A 19,084-nucleotide genomic window follows, 5' to 3' on the forward strand; every position below is an offset into this window, starting at 1 on the left:
TAACTAATATAAATGATATAAAATTATGGTAAACAATATAAAATAAAACGTTATGGTAAATATGAATTATACAAAATTATGGTAAACAATATTAAATATAACATTATGTTAAATAATAAAAATGAAATAAGATTGTGGTAACTAATATAAAACAAAACATGGTAGACAGCAGCGGAAGACAAAATGCAATAAGCACATTCAAATGTTGGTGTCAAACAAAATCCTGCATAAAAAACAGATATTGCGACAAAAAGTAACACATTTTATTACTATCATTTCATAAAAAATATTCACATGAGCTCCGAAAAGAGTTTTTAAGTATCAAAAAATAATACACACTCCTCAGTCTGGACTCTCTGCCACCATTCTGGTGAAGGTGAGAACTGCAGGCATGGCCACCAGGTTGTGGAGGCTGTAGGCGTGGCCTGTGGGCAGAGATGCAACTTTCAAATGATGCCCACGAATGCTAACACAAATCATTAACAGTGGAACCTCCATTGACCAACTGAATTGATCCTTGAACGAGGTTTTTAAATTGAAACGTTGAAGCTATTTTACCTTAAGAAACGATGGAAATATGAATAAAGGCTTCCAACCTCGACAACATAAAGAGGTGATGGACCAACTTACTATTTATTGACAAAGTAAACTGTACTGTATGCGCTGCTCTGCCAACACGCACACACAGAAGTATCTTTGATGCCCCCACAAACGGTCAGAAATCACAAAAAACCCTAACTTTAACGGATCAACTTACTATTTATTAACAAACTTAACTGTACTGTATGCGCTGCTCTGCCAGCACGCACACACAGAAGTATCTTTGGTGCCCTCACAAATGATCAGAAATCCCCCAAATCCCTAACTTTAGCGACCATATAGAGCAGTGGTCCCCACCCACCGAGCCAAATTTAAAATTTAGAAAAATAAAAATAATTTCTTTTTTATTTTTTTATTAAATCAACATAAAAAACACAATATATACATTATATATCAATATAGATCAATACAGTCTGCAGGGATACACTCCTTAAGCACACATGATTGTATTTCTTTCTGACAAAAAAAACAAAAACAAAAAAAACATACCCCCCCATGGGACAAATTTTCAAGCGTTGACCGGTCCGCAGCTACAAAAAGGTTGGGGACCACTGATATAGAGGATGGATCAACTTATTGTTTACTAACATACTAAATTATACTGTATGCGCTGCTCTGCCAACACGCACACACAGAAGTATCTTTGGTGCCCTCACAAACGATCAGAAATCACAAAAATCCCTAACTTTATCGACCATATAGGGCACATATGTCAGAGTCAAGGCCCGCGGGCCATATCCGGCCCGCGAGAAGGTTTTTTACGGCCCTTGGGATGATCTTGATTTATTATTAGAACCGGCCCGCAGACCGCAGATCTTTTACACGCACCAAGCGGATGCCGGTCCAAGGTTCCGAAAGGGGGCGAGCGGCCCGCCGGGACGCGCCTGCCGGCCGAAGGGCTGCAGCCCGGCCGTCAGTCGCGGAGCCCGCCGTGCCACGCGCGCCAAGGGGGCGGGCCGAAACCCGGCCCCGAGGCCCTGAGACTTCTGCTTTGTTTCCCCAAACCGCGCGTCACCGCCGGGCCCGCACCACCGTCGGGCTGCAGCCCGAGCGTCGGTGGCGGAACCCGTCATGTGCCGCGCGCGCCAAGCGGAGCGGGGGGGTCAAGCGGGCCGAAACCCGCAGGCCACCCCCTCACCACGAGGCCCTGAGACTTCTGCGTTTGACCCCTACGCGCGGCCCGTCGGGACGCGCCCGCCGTCAAGCCACGAGGGCCAGCCGTCGGGTCGCGGAGCCCGCCGTGCCACGCGCGCCAAGGGGCGGGCCGAAACCAGCGGGGGGTTTCGGGCACCCAACTCGCCTCCCTCCCACGGAGGGAGGAGGGGGGTTTAATGTGAACATTACTGTGCAATCACATATTTAGAGTTTTTACTCAATTCAAGTTTAAAAGTTAAAGTTTAATATTTGTTTTCACTGCATGTTACTTCTCCTTAAACAAAGTGTTGTTTTTGATTTATAGATTTTTGCACTTTATTTTATTGTATTTCAATTTAATTATATTTTAAAAATATTTCAGTTGAGTGGATGATAGAAAATTGCTATTATTGTTTTTTTCTTTGAAGTAAATTTAGCCCACTTTTGCTAAAATAGAAAATATAGGCTACTGATGGTGCCTTGAATACCGGTTTCTTTCATTTAATGTTCATGTTATGGGGATTTTTATATAAAGGAAATTTGTCTTTTGTGTCTGTTGAAAATTAAAGATTACTGACAGAGCCATAAGAAAATATTGCTTTATTTATCTGATCATATTGGAATATATTTGTTAGGTTTTCAGTAGGTTCAATTAGGTTCACTAGACTATATGCGTCATTTAAAATTTTTTCAATGAACATTCGAACAGTCCGGCCCTCGGCTTGTAGCTAAATTTTTTATTTGGCCCTCCGTCCATTTGACTTTGACACCCCTGATATAGGGGATGGATCAACTTACTGTTTATTAACATACTAAATTATACTGTATGCGCTGCTCTGCCAACACGCACACACAGAAGTATCTTTGGTGCCCTCACAAACGATCAGAAATCACAAAAATCCCTAACTTTATCGACCATATAGGGGATGGATCAACTTACTGTTTATTAACATACTAAATTATACTGTATGCGCTGCTCTGCCAACACGCACACACAGAAGTATCTTTGGTGCCCTCACAAACGATCAGAAATCACAAAATCTCTAACTTTAACGACCATATTGCTGCAATACTGAACATTTAAAAAAAACAAAATCCACCCACATTAACATCGGCAAGGAGCTGAGGAGAAAGCCGCAGACGGAGGGAGAAGGAAGGTGGCGGTGAGGAGGATGGGATGGGGATTTGGGGGGGCGTGCGTGCGCTCTTGCACTGCTGAACAAGAGGTAGTGTCTTTTCCTCCACTGTGAAATAAGTAGAGGTGCGAATCTTTGGGCACCTCACGATTCTATTACGATTTAGGAGCTACAGTTCAATAAAAATTTGACGATTGATGCATCTTTAATGTACCGTATTTTCCAGACCATAGGGCGCAATGCCGATAAGCGGGTCTATTCAGATCTTTTTTCATACAAAAGGCACACCGGATTAAAAGGCGCATTAAAGGAGTCAAATTATGATTTGTTTTCTAAATGTAAAAGACTTCCTTGTGATCTACATAACATGTAATGGTGGTTCTTTGGTCAAAATGTTGCATAGGTGATGTTTTACAGATCATCTTAAAGTCGCTTTCTGACAGTCGCATTAGGATGCACCATTTTGTGGGCAGTCTTATTTACGTGGCTCACCTTCGACAGCGTCTTCTCCCCGTCATCTTTGTTGTAGCGGTGTAGCGTGCAAAGACGGGAGTGGAAGAAGTGTCAAAAGATGGAGCTAACCGTTTTAATGACATTCAGACTTTACTTCAATCAGTAACGGAGCAGCATCTCCTCATCCGTGGCTCACTAGTGCAACAACAACGCCGGAAATGTGTGCCGTGAAAAAACGTCCAACCTGAACTCTCTAATAACTAAAGTTCCATGGGTGAATGATCTAAACCAGGGGTCACCAACGTGGTGCCCGCGGGCACCAGGTAGCCCGTAAGGACCAGATGAGTAGCCCGCTGGCCTGTTCTAAAAATAGCTCAAATAGCAGCACTTACCAGTGAGCTGCCTCTATTTTTTAAATTGTATTTATTTACTAGCAAGCTGGTCTCGCTTTGCCCGACATTTTAATTCTAAGAGAGACAAAACTCAAATAGAATTTGAAAATCCAAGAAAATATTTTAAAGACTTGGTCTTCACTTGTTTAAATAATTTCATTAATTTTTTTACTTTTCTTCTTATAACTTTCAGAAAGACAATTTTAGAGAAAAAAAATACAACTTTAAAAATGATTTTAGGATTTTTAAACACATATACCTTTTTACCTTTTAAAATTCCTTCCTGACAATTTAAATCAATGTTCAAGTAAATTTATTTTTTTTATTGTAAAGAATAATACATCAATTTTAATTTAATTCTTCATTTTAGCTTCTGTTTTTTCGACGAAGAATATTTGTGAAATATTTCTTCAAACTTATTATGATTAAAATTCAAAATAATTATTCTGGCAAATCTAGAAAATCTGTAGAATCAAATTTAAATCTTATTTCAAAGTCTTTTGAATTTCTTTTAACATTTTTGTTCTGGAAAATCTACAAGAAATAATGATTTGTCTATGTTAGAAATATAGCTTGGTCCAATTTGTTATATATTCTTACAAAGTGCAGATTGGATTTTAACCTATTTAAAACATGTCATCAAAATTCTAAAATTAATCTTAATCAGGAAAAATTACTAATGATGTTCCATAAATTATTTTTTTTATTTTTTCAAAAACATTAGAATTAGCTAGTTTTTCTCTTCTTTTTTTCGGTTGAATTTTGAATTTTAAAGAGTCGAAATTGAAGATAAACTATGTTTCAAAATTTAATTGTCATTTTTTTCGTATTTTCTCCACTTTTAAACCGTTCAATTAAGTGTAAATATCATTAATTATTAATAATAACATAGAGTTAAAGGTAAATTGAGCAAATTGGCTATTTCTGGCAATTTATTTAAGTGTGTATCAAACTGGTAGCCCTTCGCATTAATCAGTACCCAAGAAGTAGCTCTTGGTTCAAAAAGGTTGGTGACCCCTGATCTAAACCCACTACACCAGTAATTTTTAGCGCTTCCATAGCGAGATGCAAGTTAGAACTTTACACTCCTTCATATTAGAAATGGCAACAGCAGAGGATGAATGCCCCATAACAAGAAGAAGAGAAAAAGAAGACGCGTTATTAGAATGAATAAATAATCGATTACTGAGATTCACTAATAGATTTTACAACCGGTCATGTCTAAACTGCGATGCATCTAAAAATCTATTATTTCCCCACCTCAAGAAATAAGTCTGCTTTAGCATCTTTGTCCAGAAAAGTGCGGTCACGTCACAGTTAAATCGTGCTGTAGTACGAAGCTGCTTGGTCAATTCTTCCATACTTGTGAGCACCATTAATGTCTTTTTTTGTAACGCTGCTCCTCCTCACTAAAATGTGCGCTAGGGCTGGGCGATAAAACAATAACAATATATATCGCGATAGACATGTGATCGATATCAATAGAAAATGGGGTCGATAGAACGTTCGATAATTTCACTGACTGCTGTTAGAAAAAAATAGGAAGAAAGGCGGAACCGGAACCGCACGGCATTCTGGGGGGTGTAGGCAGAGGAAGGGCTTTGGCCTCTCGACCTATCACGGCCGAGCCTGAACCGCAAGGCATTCTGGGCAACAGGAAAAAAAAAAAAGCAACAACGGCTAGCTGACGACGAGGAGTGAAACGAAACGGGAATATGAGCGCGGCAGCACGAGAGGAAATTGTAAATAAAAAAGGAAACGTCACGTCACCACTTTGGCAGTGTTTTGGATTTTTTAAAATCCGATACGAATCAGAGTAATACTTTCTGCAAACTTTGCAAGGTCGTCGTCCCGACCAAGTCTGGGAACACGACAAACTTATTTTAGCACCTGAGCCGCTTTTGGAGTACAGCAGTATCAAACAGCCACAACCATCTACATCAGCCGGTGCAAGTGGAACAGCACCGAAGCGGCAACAACAGACCACCATCGTCTCGATGGTGGTCTGTTGTTGCCGCAGACAGTATTACTCGGCAGCAATGCCATACGACACAAATTCAAAATTTTATAAAGAAATAACGGATGCAGTGGTGTATCAATTAGCGAAGGACATGCTAGCGCTCAGCATAGTTGAGAAGTCTGGGTACAAGAATCTCATACACATGCTCGACCCCCGTTATGTTCTACCTGGCCGAAAGCACTTTTCCAAGACAGCTAAGCTTTACACAATGTGCAGGGAATCCGTGGAACGGGAGGTACTGAAGTTGGTTTGATATTTCCATAAATGACTGAAGAGGGTAACAGGTTTGTTTTGTCACAGATGTTCAGACGCAAGTTTATTCCGATGTTTACAATATTCTGTAAGACATGTTTGTTTCTGCTTGCTTAATGTGACTGTTATTTATTTGCATATATTGTTACCAATATGGCTTTAAAGCCTGAGTTGTACACTACTAATTACTTAAATACAATACTTTGCACATTTTGTTGGATTAAGCATTTATTTAATGTCAATATTTGCACATCAGCCAGCATTTTCATTTATTTGACTGTTTTTCATAATGCTGACCTCATTCTAAAGGTTAAAGGTTATATTTAAAATAAAAGTATTTAAATTCAGCCTTTTTTCTCCTGGTCTTTATTTAGAATAGTTTTTTTTGTTTTGTTTTTATCAATAATTATCGATATCGACTGATATGAAACACTTATATTGTGATACATTTTTTAGTCATATCGCCCAGCCCTAATGTGCGCCCTGCTTTTTGCCTGCAGGCGGAACACAAAACGAGTGAATGAAGCGTCCGTACAGAGACATGGTTCACACACGGAGGCATATTTGGCTACATCGTAAAGTCCGCAAATAATTTAGGCGTGTATTCTTACCACATGGCACCATGAAGGACTGCCCCGCGTGGAAACAGGACTCCTGGCAGTTGATGGAGACTTTGACGGTGCTCGTGAGCAGGTTGAAAACCTTGAGGGGCCAACAAAACATCAGTCGATAGGATGAAGTCGTCTTGTTTTAAGCGTGTGGGACATGTCTGCTGACCATGGTGGCGCTGTGGTCCACCCACAGAGGTTTCTTCATGAAGGAGCCCAGCAGCATCTTCCCGTTAGAGATGTTCCCGCAGTGCAGGTCCTCCATGACGCCTATGAGTCTGTCGCGATGGTTATACCAATCAAAGTGGTCGGGGAGGAACTTGCAAACACCTGCCAGAGCGAGGGTTGTCCAAGAAAAATAAGGTTTTTAAGGATATTTGTTGGGTCGCTTTCTTTCTCTGAAAGAGTTATTTTGCAGTTATTGGATTTCACAGAAATCAACCATGTTGTTGATTGTGGGCCGCAGTGAACAACCACATCCAGCAGATGGAGCTGTGACGAAAAATGCTGTCTATGCACTTTTCAATGAGGTGCGCACACTGCGAGAGTCTCGTTTGCTCATGTGTGGTTAACCTCTTAAGGCCCAAGCTGTTTGTTTACATGCTTTTTTTATTTCTCTTTGCTATTTGGGCTTATTGGACCCTAATTAGAATAAAAACTAAAAATGATCTTTTGATATGATGTACTTAGTCCATAAGTACACAAATGTGTACTTCATGTGTAGTGACATGCTAATTTGTATTTTTACACTTTTTTTTCAAATTCCATTGTATGTTATACTCTTCTGACACCACCATATAGCAGTATAAGTGTCCATATGTCGGCATAAGACCCAAATTTAGTAGTTTACACAATTTTGGAAATAAGCTAAAAGGTGCTGGCCACGTATGTGGCCACCAAGGCCTTTAGAGGTTTTAAAGGGGAACTGCAATTTTTTGTAAAATTTTGCCTAAAGTTCACAATCTTTATGAGACACAAGTTTTTTGTTTGTTTTTAACGTGTAAAAATTGTTTCTTCTTGGTGGCTAGCAATGGCTAATGGGAGCAATCATTTCTACCTCTATAGCACTTTAAAGATGCATTCAAAAAGCATCAACAATACTTCATTTACGTTCTGTAACCTGTATAATAATCAAGCTGTAGCAACATTGTTATTGTAAGAGAGAACACTGAGGAACTCTTTTTCTAGCGTACTAATGTATTAGCCGTAAAAGCTAACTCGGGAGAGCGATAAGCTCGCTTCTACGTCAATATTAATTGCGTTTGACTTTGTAATACACAACACTGATAGAACACCAATCACTACTGACTGAAAAACATGAACAATCATATTACAGTATCTGTAAAGTATTATTTCATGTTTTGTTTGTACACAGCTAGCCAGACAGTAATAACACGCATGACGTGCTGTGTGTATCACGATCAATATAAAGTGTGACTCACTCGATGGACTGTTGTGCGTTTAGTCCAGCTGGCTGGGGACGTTTTTCCGGTTTATTTGGGTAAGCACTTCATTTATGTCACAATAGCTTGACTCCAAGTTCTACATTTACAGCGTCGTCACTTTCACCTCACTCTCTCTGCTCCAACGTCTCAGAATTTCTTTGTGCTCGCTCCTAGAAGCAGTAGTTCATCCTCCGTATATTCACCTCCAAAAAGATAAGGTTGTGAATCCTCATTCGTCCAAAAATAGCCGTCTTTGTAGTCTGTTACCAAGTCTGCCATGATTACAACACAGGCACACGTTTGTTTCCGGAAGTCGGACGTAAAATGAGTCGGAATGCGCACAGGCTAATTTTGAGCTACAGGCAAATAAGTGAAAAAAAAGTATCTTGGTTGAAATTGAGATTTTCACAAAAACGAGTCCATAAAGCCACAATCTAGCGACCCCAATCATGGAAATAGCAAGAAAACATCTTAAATCACCTTTATTTGAAGGTTTTGTACGAGGTATGTCTTCAGAAATTAGTCCTTTGTGTTAAAATTCCTTGAGAAAATCCAGTGTTTTCAACGCTCACTCGCCGCAATATGGGGGAATCCCCCTAGCCATATTTGGTATCATTGTGACGCCAAGTTTACCTACTTTCTAAAAATGAGCATGGAATTCCCGATGACGCCATTCTGAACCAATATAATTCGAGTTTTTAAACCTGTCCCGACGTAAACAAATCCCGCTTGTTGCTAAGGGTCGCTGTGAGGCGTACCCTCATTGGTTGAATCCCCCCGCGCGGTGCATTGTGGTATCATGGCTGCGCCCTGATAAAAAACAACACAGTAATTCGAGCGGAATATTATGTGAAAAAAGGTGATTTTCGAACATTTAATTATTATTTTTGTGGATAAGTTAGACTGTTTTACATTCCGTAATGGATTTAGAAGGTGGAGAGGGTACACAGGCGGTTGCAAGTGCACTAAATTCACTGCAGTCGGCGAATCTTCTTAGTGCTGCTGGTCAGGAATATTACAGACAGCTGACCAGCTGACCAGTGAACAAAAAAACTGACATAACAGTGTTGAAATTTTTGTACATAACCGTTTTCAATAGAGTTGAATATATATTTTTCCTTTAGACATGGGATTTGACTTTAATTGTACCAATTTTGGTGTTGCTACAAGGACTTTTAAGGTATGGTTGCTATGGAGTTTTGTTTTGGAACACTGTTCTGGAACAGTAAACTTTAAGCTGTTTTTTCTCAAAACGGACCCTCAAACTTGGTCGACTTCAATCGGATGTAACTTGGTAATTTTCTGTCCGATTCCAACATACCATATATCATTTTGAAGGTATTTAGATGGAGAATGTGTAAATAACAATAACTCAGTTTTTAAAATTTCCTCATTGTGACTCATTTTGCCAGCACAGGTCACATATAACATAATGTTATGAAGGTGTCTGTTACTACATATATATACTTGCAGTGTGTATATTGTACATATTACATATTGTTATGAAGGTGTATGTTTCTACATTATATACATATACTTGCAGTGTATATATTGTACATATTACATATTGTTATGAAGGTGTATGTTACTACATTATATACATATACTTGCAGTGTGTATATTGTACATATTACATATTGTTATGAAGGTGTCTGTTAATACATTATATACATATACTTGCAGTGTGTATATTGTACATATTACATATTGTTATGAAGGTGTGTGTTACTACATTATATATATACTTGCAGTGTGTATATTGTACATATTACATATTGTTATGAAGGTGTATGTTACTACATTATATACATATACTTGCAGTGTGTATATTGTACATATTACATATTGTTATGAAGGTGTCTGTTAATACATTATATACATATACTTGCAGTGTGTATATTGTACATATTACATATTGTTATGAAGGTGTGTGTTACTACATTATATATATACTTGCAGTGTGTATATTGTACATATTACATATTGTTATGAAGGTGTGTGTTACTACATTATATATATACTTGCAGTGTGTATATTGTATATTATACATATTACATATTGCTATGAGGGTGTCTGTTACTACCTTATATACTGTATATATATTAGGGCTGGGCAAGTTAATGCGTTAATTTCGAGTTAACCCATCAATCTATTAACGCCGACAATTATTTTATCGCGCATTTGCGTATGTTGTTTACATGCTTTTATTTTGTTAACGCCTATTGCTGGCTCTTGCGGAAAAGGAAGGAGAACGCGGAAGAAAACAAAACAAGCATGGAGAAGAAGGGTAACTCAACAGAACTTTTACAGGGTCATTTTCATTATAAAGTACTTCCAGGCTGCGGATTTGACAGAAGCAAAGTCGTTTGTAGCCACTGCCAAGCTGAATTTTCTTATCACAGGAGTACTTCCAGTCTAAAATATCACCTTAACGCAAACCACACTGTTGATGTGAGCAAACCATTCAACAAAGCAGAAAATGGGAGCCAGGCTTCGGCAGACTACGTTAAATGCAGCGTGCGGGAGAAGTACAGATAAATGAGAGCAAGAGAAGCTAACAAATGCCATAGCGAAGTGGATAGTTACAGACTGTAGGCCTGAGAAACATTGTGCGAATCGCAACAAGTGACAGCACGTATGAGCCGCCATCAAGACGCACCATCGCACGAAGAATACACCAGTTGTATGAAAAGGACAGGACTGTAAAAGTGACAACTTTACAACATGCAGCTGTAGTTGCTCTCAGTGGGGACTACTGGACATCAATCAGTAACCATAATTACCTCGGAGTTACAGTGCATTATATTGATTGCTTTATTTTTCATAAGGAACAGTATAACATTAACGCCCAGGTAGTGGCAATAAGCTTTAATTTTGTATTTGCTTTGATAACATTGTTGAAGCTGAGGCTGAAGATTTACAAATATTTTGTTTAACTGCTAACTGTTTAAAAATGCTGTTAAAAGTGTGTTTGCACTGTAAATGTTATGGCACTTTAATTCATAGGGCAGTACATTTAAAATTAATGGCCGTCAAGTTCTAAGAATGAACAAACTGCACTGAGTTTAGTGAGATTCTCTGAAGGAACTCCATTATTAACATGGACTTTACATTCTAGTCCCCTGTAAAGGAAATCCCAGCAGTGAAGTGTTTTGTGCTTCACCCATTCTTTTCTTTCTCCCTGATAAGAGAAAATGTTTCTGCTGTTACCTCAGAAATTGCCTGTTCGGATGTTATGATCGTGGCTCAGGGATTTGTATGTAGATTATATTTATTTTCCATAACAAACTGGATAACTTAAATACCCTGGCAGTGGCAATACGCTTGAATGTTTGTATTTACATTGTTTGAGTTGATTTTCATAAAATATGCTATTTAACTGCTACTGTTTAACAAGTACTGATTTAAATTGTGTTTGCACAACAAATGTTTTGGCGCTTTTGTTCATATGGGAGAATATTCCAATAAAGGTGCACTACACACTACTTTTGAATTCATTATTGGGTTTTGCGTATACAATGCAGTTAATCGTGATTAATCGGAGAAATAGTGCGATTAATTCTGATTACATTTTTTAATTGTTGCCCAGCCCTAATATATATATATACTCGCAGTGTGTATATTGTACATATTACATATTGTTATGAAGGTGTATGTTACTACATTATATATATACTTGCAGTGTGTATATTGTACATATTACATATTGTTATGAAGGTGTATGTTACTACATTATATACATATACTTGCAGTGTGTATATTATACATATTACATATTGCTTTGAAGGTGTCTGTTACTACCTTATATATATATATATGTATACACTACCGTTCAAAAGTTTGGGGTCACATTGAAATGTCCTTATTTTTGAAGGAAAAGCACTGTACTTTTTAATGAAGATAACTTTAAACTAGTCTTAACTTTAAAGAAATACACTCTATACATTGCTAATGTGGTAAATGACTATTCTAGCTGCAAATGTCTGGTTTTTGGTGCAATATCTACATAGGTGTATAGAGGCCCATTTCCAGCAACTATCACTCCAGTGTTCTAATGGTACAATGTGTTTGCTCATTGGCTCAGAAGGCTAATTGATGATTAGAAAACCCTTGTGTGAAGGCTATTCCACAAAATTGTTTGGGTGACCCCAAACTTTTGAACAGTAGTGTGTATATATATATATATATATATATATATATATATATATACTTGCAGTGTGTATATTGTACATATTACATATTGTTATGAAGGTGTATGTTACTACATTATATATATACTTGCAGTGTGTATATAAAACATATTACATATTATTAAGAAGATGTCTGTTACTACAGTATATATATATATTTGCAGTGTGTATATAAAACGTTGATGGAGGGTTTGAAAGTTGTTCAGAGACTTTAAAGCTACAACGGTGACGCCCATCAGATGCATCTTCCAAGTTTTTTATCATCTTTAAAATCCTACAAAAAAAGAATGTGTTCTTGTCCTCAAAATATTTGTGAACGATAGGCAACATTCCAAAAAAAGTGCAGTTCCCCTTCAACTTAATGAGCTCTGCACATCTATGATTGCTGCTGCTGTCTGTTCGGCTAGATATAGATTTGGGTTACAGCGCCACCTTGTGTTTTTCTCAAAGCACCTAACAGCAGGACGTGGTTATTTTTTTGTGCAAAGCATTCGGCCTGAGGCAAGCAGACACGCCGTTCTTACCGTTTCCCTCGTTTCCTCCGAAGGTGGTGGGCCACAGAGTCCTGAGCCACTCGGTGATGAGGGCGCGGTCATTGGCCTCCAGGACGGTAGGTTTGAGAGGAGGAGTGCACAGGTCGCGCACCGACAGCTCAGCAGCCACGGGACTGGACGATAAAGGGCCTGCAACCGAGACGGCTTGCTTTAAAACATGCAGATGTGATTGTTTTGCTCTCCTACATGGAAGTGGAATGTCACCAGCAAATAACCAACAGAAGCACAAGTCTGTCTGTTTGGCAAATGTGGCAGACTTTCAAAGTTGTACACACTGACCCATGTTGTTGGGCATCTCCTGATGAATTAGGGACGACGGCCCGCTTCTGAACACACCCAATCTGTGTGGGGGGAAAGACAAAACATAAGCTAAGAGATGGACTGGAAAAGGGCTGGACAATTAATAGAATTTTGATTTCGATTATGGCTTCTCACGATCCTAAAAATATTATAAACGGGGGAAAAAAAACAATTAATGTTGAGATGTTGAGTCAACGTGTATGCAAATTCCTGAGCTGATGAGTGAACGTTTTAGTGTTAGAAGGCTCACGTTTACTAGAAGTTTGAGATGTCACCATTTGTTTGACACAACACTTGTATACCTACCGTAATCAATCCTCAGTGAACTCAACAATAAAAGTAAGCCATATGATTTTTGCATTAACGTAACCACAGAATTGTCCAATAAAACCGAATCAACTGTTAAAGGCAGAATATCAGGGAAATTGACATAAATGTGAGTGAAATGTTGTCATTGTGAAGAGAAGGAAGAATGTGTCCGATACCTCTTACTCATCCCTGAAACACGTCCTGAACTAAACAAAGTGGAGACGGCCGCTTGAAAAATAGGAAGCTAAAGCTAGCAAAAACAATCCATGCACCCACAACACGGCATCTGCTTGTGTTGTTGTGAACGACATCATGGATGTAACATCAATGTACAAACAGCAGTCGCAACTTGAGAGGCGCGCTCTTTTTTTTTAAACAGCTTCAAGTCGTCTCCTTACTCGTCAAACTGAGAACAGCAGCACACTTCCTTTTTCACAATAACAGCGCTGTACGCAACATCCGGTGTGACTGCGCTAACAAAATAAAGGTTTGAAAAGTACCTTACACAAGCATAATGTACTTAAAGCCCTTATTGATACACAATTATTAGGCTTTGATCCAAAATATTGGCCAACATGATCCTAAAATGTATTGCACCAATATATGTGAGGATTTTTACATTTAATTAACAATTGTTTATTAAATTTTATTGGACACAAAATGCACACATGCTATGGTGGTAAAATAAGTCTTAAGGGTAAAAGTCTGAATTAAAAAACAAACCGGAAAAAGTGTAAACAAATGTTTATATTGCTATTGTTATTTTAATTCATTGCTGCTTTTCTTATCATTTCAATTGTTGTTTATTCATTACCAATGGATACGGCTGTGAATCTTGGGGTATCACACGATTCGATTCTTGGGGTAACGATATGATTCAAACTAGGGATGTCCGATAATGGCTTTTTGCCGATATCCGATATGCCGATATTGTCCAACTCTTTAATTACCGATACCGATATCAACTGATACCGATATCAACCGATATATACAGTCGTGGAATTAACACATTATTATGCCTAATTTGGACAACCAGGTATGGTGAAGATAAGGTACTTTTTAAAAAAATGAATCAAATAAAATTAGATAAAAAAATTAAAAACATTTTCTTGAATAAAAAAGAAAGTAAAACAATATAAAAACAGTTACATCGAAACTAGTAATTAATGAAAACTTGTAAAATTAACTGTTAAAGGTTAGTATTATTAGTGGACCAGCAGCACGCACAATCATGTGTGCTTACGGACTGTATCCCTTGCAGACTGTATTGATATATATTGATATATAATGTAGGAACCAGAATATTAATAACAGAAAGAAACAACCCTTTTGTGTGAATGAGTGTGAATGAGTGTAAATGGGGGAGGGAGGTTTTTTGGGTTGGTGCACTAATTGTAAGTGTATCTTGTGTTTTTTATGTGGATTTAATAAAAAAAAATAAAAATAAAAATAAAAAAAATAAAAAAACGATACTGATAATTAAAAAAACCGATACCGATAATTTCCTATATTACATTTTAACGCATTTATCGGCCGATAATATCGGCAGACCGATATTATCGGACATCTCTAATTCAAACCGATTCTCGATTCAAAATCAGTATTTTTCTAATAATCCTAAATGCTAGTTCTATGATTCCTCGGTAAAATAGATAAAACAGCTCTGATCAATTGCTATATTCATTAAAAGAACACTGAATTTGTTTCATAAAATTCTATCCAAACATTTATTAGAGTCAAATACAAATAAGGCAACAAGAGAAGTATCCCAGACATCTCTTTTGTAAAGCAAATCTATACGGCAGATATAGATTATCTACATCAACAATATGATTTGTCTGAGTGGCTGGACAGGAGAGATTACAATAATAATAATAATAATATTAATCAAATTATTTTTATTAAATCGATTAAGAATCGTTACAAATAAGAATTGCAATTCATTAAAATGTTTTGACAACCCTGCTCATTTATATCCGTTGTTCTTTTAAATCATATTTTTTAAAGTTGAGTTTTGATGGTGCAATAAATAGACTAGACTAAGACTAGACTTAGACTTCCTTTTTATTGTCATTCAAATTTAAACTTTACAGCACAGATAAGAACGAAATTTTGTTACATAAACTCAATAAATAAATATTCATCTCTTCAAATTAGTGAATAATCATGTCGTTAATTATGATTTAAATGATCAACCAAAATAATTTTGATTATTATTTTTGCCATAGGCCTCCGGCCCTAGACTGACGGCACATTGTGTGTTTGACTTGCCTGTTCTCGGAGTCCAGCAGGCTCTCATGGTTTAATTGGTCCTCCTCTATACTGAATGTTGCCTGGTGGGCGTTTGTGGGCGTTGACTGGACTTCATTATCCTGCTCCGTGTCGTCATAGCAGAGTACGGCGGGGGACTTTGTACATGAGGAGAAAATATCCTTAAAAGTGCCCAAGGAGGATTTGATGCTCTTTGGCACCCTCTGCACCCTGTTGTTGGGCGGCGATACAAGAGCACCCCCTGCTGTCTTTGAGACCCTCAGCACCCTGTTGTTGGGTGGAGATACAGGAGTGCCCCCTGCTGTCTTTGAGACGCTCAGCACCCTGTTGTTGGGTGGAGATACAGGAGTGCCCCCTGCTGTCTCTGAGACCCTCAGCACCCTGTTGTCGGGTGGAGATACAGGAGCGCCCCCTGCTGCAGGAGTTCCGCTTTGATTGGACCTGGTTTTCTTGGTCTTACGAGCCCGGGACATCTTGAGACCTGGGTGTTGAGGCTCAGGCGGCAAGGCCTCGATGTCCTCAAGTGTGTTGGTGGACTTCCACCACTCACCTGGTGGCTTCCTTCTGCGTTTGTCTACTTGTGCTCTACTCAGCTGCTCCAAAGGTCCTCCGAGGCTGCGGGACTCTTCCTTCTTGCTCGGTTTCTGATAGACTCGCTGGAAAAGTTGGTGCTCTGTAGGACACAACAATCAACAATGAGATGGTCCAGGTCCAACGGTGTAATTCTGGAAAAAGGCCTTTAAATTAGGCTTTAGGTGTGTCGTGTACCTGAGGGGTTGAATTCCAGAGGACTGGACAACTGAGGCTCCAAGTCCTGCTGCAGTATTTCCTGTTTCTCCTGAGGGCTCCTCAGCTCTGCATCCTCTCTGTTGTCAGTCTCACCTCCTCCAGATCTTTTCGTTATCTTGACTTTTGCTTCCTTGGTCTTCTTAGACTCCTTGGTTTTTCTTTTGAGGATGCGCTCTTTCTGGGCCTTGACAGGGGAAGCTGTGCTGGGTTCCATCTGTTTGGACTTCTTGACGCCAGGCGGCCGGTCTCTCAGCTCGGGCTGCTCGGTGTTCTGAGGGGAACTCACCCACCACTCACCGGGTGGATTTCTTTTCCTCTTCCCCACCACCTGCTTTTCCTCGGAGGAACTGGCACCGAAACTGAAGGATTCGTTTTGCTCCGGCTTTCCATCTGCTAAATCTACGTTGAGTTTCTTCAAGTCTGCGTGAAGACAGAAAGGGTGTTAGTCTTCACCGTGACCCTTGATGACAAGTTCCACTTACCTGAAGGAGAACTCAGGTCTGCATGTTCCTTGCTGCTCGACTTCTGACGGTTCTTTGCTTCTGATGCCTTCCCGCTGGTCTTGGTTTTGTCTTTAATGAACTTGAACCTCCTGATTCCAGACAACTTCTGGCCTTTCTCCTTGTATATTGGTCTGCTGGGGGTCTCTTCAAGTTGTTCCTCTGCGGCATCAGGCAGCACTTTCTCCCGTGGAGGCGCTTTTTTCCCCTTGATTTTACGAGGCTCACGCTCAGCATCTGCAAGGTCATCAGGACTTAAAGCCTGGTCACCTTTGGTCTCTGCTGCTTTCTTCTTATTCTCCCTCCTTTTCTTTGACGCTTTCTGCTTAACAGTCTGATCTTTGAGAGGAGTCCTGCCGGCCACATCTGCCTGTGGCTGTTTTGCGGCGTCGTCCTTTGACCCTTTGTCTGTCGAGCCGTCTTTATCGCTTTTGGACTTCCTGCTCCTCTTAGAAAAGGAGAAGGGCACTTCCTCCTCCACAATGAGGAACTCGTCCTCACTCTCAGAAGATACATGTTTGACTGGTGTCAGGGACTTCCTGACCCTGAAAAGAAAAAATGGAGGGCCTCATTGTCTTGTGTGGAACCTGGTAAGTGGACGGATGCTGACATTGTAAACCAGGTGTGTCTAAAGTATGTCATGTGAGTCAGCCTGCACAATTAATTCAATTTTAATCCCCATCACTGTTCTAACCAGCGCTAAATACCAATGAAATATTTTATAACTTTATTTTTTCCCCACATGGAGCATTTATTTGTAAAAAAAAAAAAATTTTTTGGCTGAATTCAAAACTTGCCAACACCAACAGTAATTCACAGAAGTTTTTTAACGAAAATAAAAATTAAATTCTTACAGCATCAAAAAATAACGTTGGGAAATATTTCAGTGTCCTAATTCAACAAAATTCTAAATCCTATCTCATGGAGAAGTCTCAATATGACTTGAGACTGGCAAAATGGATATACTTAAATGATAAAATATTACAAGAAATGGAAATTGGAAAAACATTGTTATAGGCTTATCAATAATTAAGTATTATTTGAAATACTTACCGGTAAGTAATAATTCAATTTTTTACCTGTAATAAATAAATATATATACCAGTATATATATATACATACCGGTATGTATGTATATGTATATGTATATGTATATGTATATATATATATGTATATATACCGGTATATATATATATATATATATATATATATATATATATATATATATATATATATATATATATATATATATATATATATATATATATATATATATATATACTTACTTATTTATATATATATACATATATATATATACATATATATATATATATATATATATATATTATATATATTATATATATATATATATATTATATATCAGTGACATGCAGTCAGTGGAGGCAGGTGAGGCGGGGCCTCACGTGCCATCATGGAAAGAAAAAAAATGTAAAAAGAAAAAACAATAATTAAATTGTTGTATGTATCCAGTGATTATACTATAAAGTTATTTTCCATTTAACTTCACAAGTTTTAGATTATTTTTATTAAAAATCGCTGAATTTTCACATTTGCCGTTCAAATACTGAAAAGAGACTTGCTGTGATCAGCAGCCAGTTGAGGCACGTAACTCAGTTGTGCCTCACCATGGATTGCGGACTCGGCTAACTGCTGGCCTGCTGTGCAGTGAGACCGTATTGCTATATGAACTATATTATACATTTCCATAGTTTAGTTAGCTAAAGTATATAATGTACAGTGTATTTTGTCAACAACTGTATGTGTGTAAGTATTTCTTGTGCTGAGCAATCATAAAACTGCTGCGAAGACGCACTGGCTGAGGCTCGCAGTAATCCCGCCTCCTGGTGGTAGAGAATGCACTCCCGCCGTAGAATGCACCCCCTGACGGGAGTGTTATATCAACTAAAGCCCACACTTAAACTTTCCACGTGCAAGATTGAATCTATTTAAAAAAGTTATTTAATAAGATGCCAAAAAGTGCAAAAACAATCATGTTCGTGTTGGAGAATGCTGGTATGAGCTTTTAAACATAACCCGTTAAATATATATATATATATATATATATATATATATATATATATATATATATATATATATATATATATATATA

At 38.3% G+C, this 19,084-nt stretch overlaps 1 protein-coding gene across 1 annotated transcript in view; it reads right to left on the minus strand.

Annotated features, from left to right (window-relative positions):
* Positions 1–255: 255 nt before the first annotated feature.
* The window catches only part of si:ch211-161h7.4 (muscle M-line assembly protein unc-89), a 34,585-nt gene continuing 15,756 nt past the window's right edge, over positions 256–19,084 (minus strand). The window contains exons 9-16 of the mRNA XM_062021941.1: positions 16,936–17,498; positions 16,433–16,873; positions 15,665–16,337; positions 13,064–13,125; positions 12,755–12,913; positions 6,765–6,925; positions 6,599–6,689; positions 256–425 (exon numbers count right to left, since the gene is read on the minus strand). Of these exons, the coding sequence (XP_061877925.1) occupies positions 343–425; positions 6,599–6,689; positions 6,765–6,925; positions 12,755–12,913; positions 13,064–13,125; positions 15,665–16,337; positions 16,433–16,873; positions 16,936–17,498 (2,233 nt within the window). The 3' untranslated portion in view covers positions 256–342. The remainder of the gene's footprint in view (positions 426–6,598; positions 6,690–6,764; positions 6,926–12,754; positions 12,914–13,063; positions 13,126–15,664; positions 16,338–16,432; positions 16,874–16,935; positions 17,499–19,084) is intronic.

The sequence above is a fragment of the Entelurus aequoreus genome, linkage group LG15, assembly GCF_033978785.1.
Source record: "Entelurus aequoreus isolate RoL-2023_Sb linkage group LG15, RoL_Eaeq_v1.1, whole genome shotgun sequence".
NCBI classification, from domain to species: Eukaryota; Metazoa; Chordata; class Actinopteri; order Syngnathiformes; family Syngnathidae; genus Entelurus; species Entelurus aequoreus.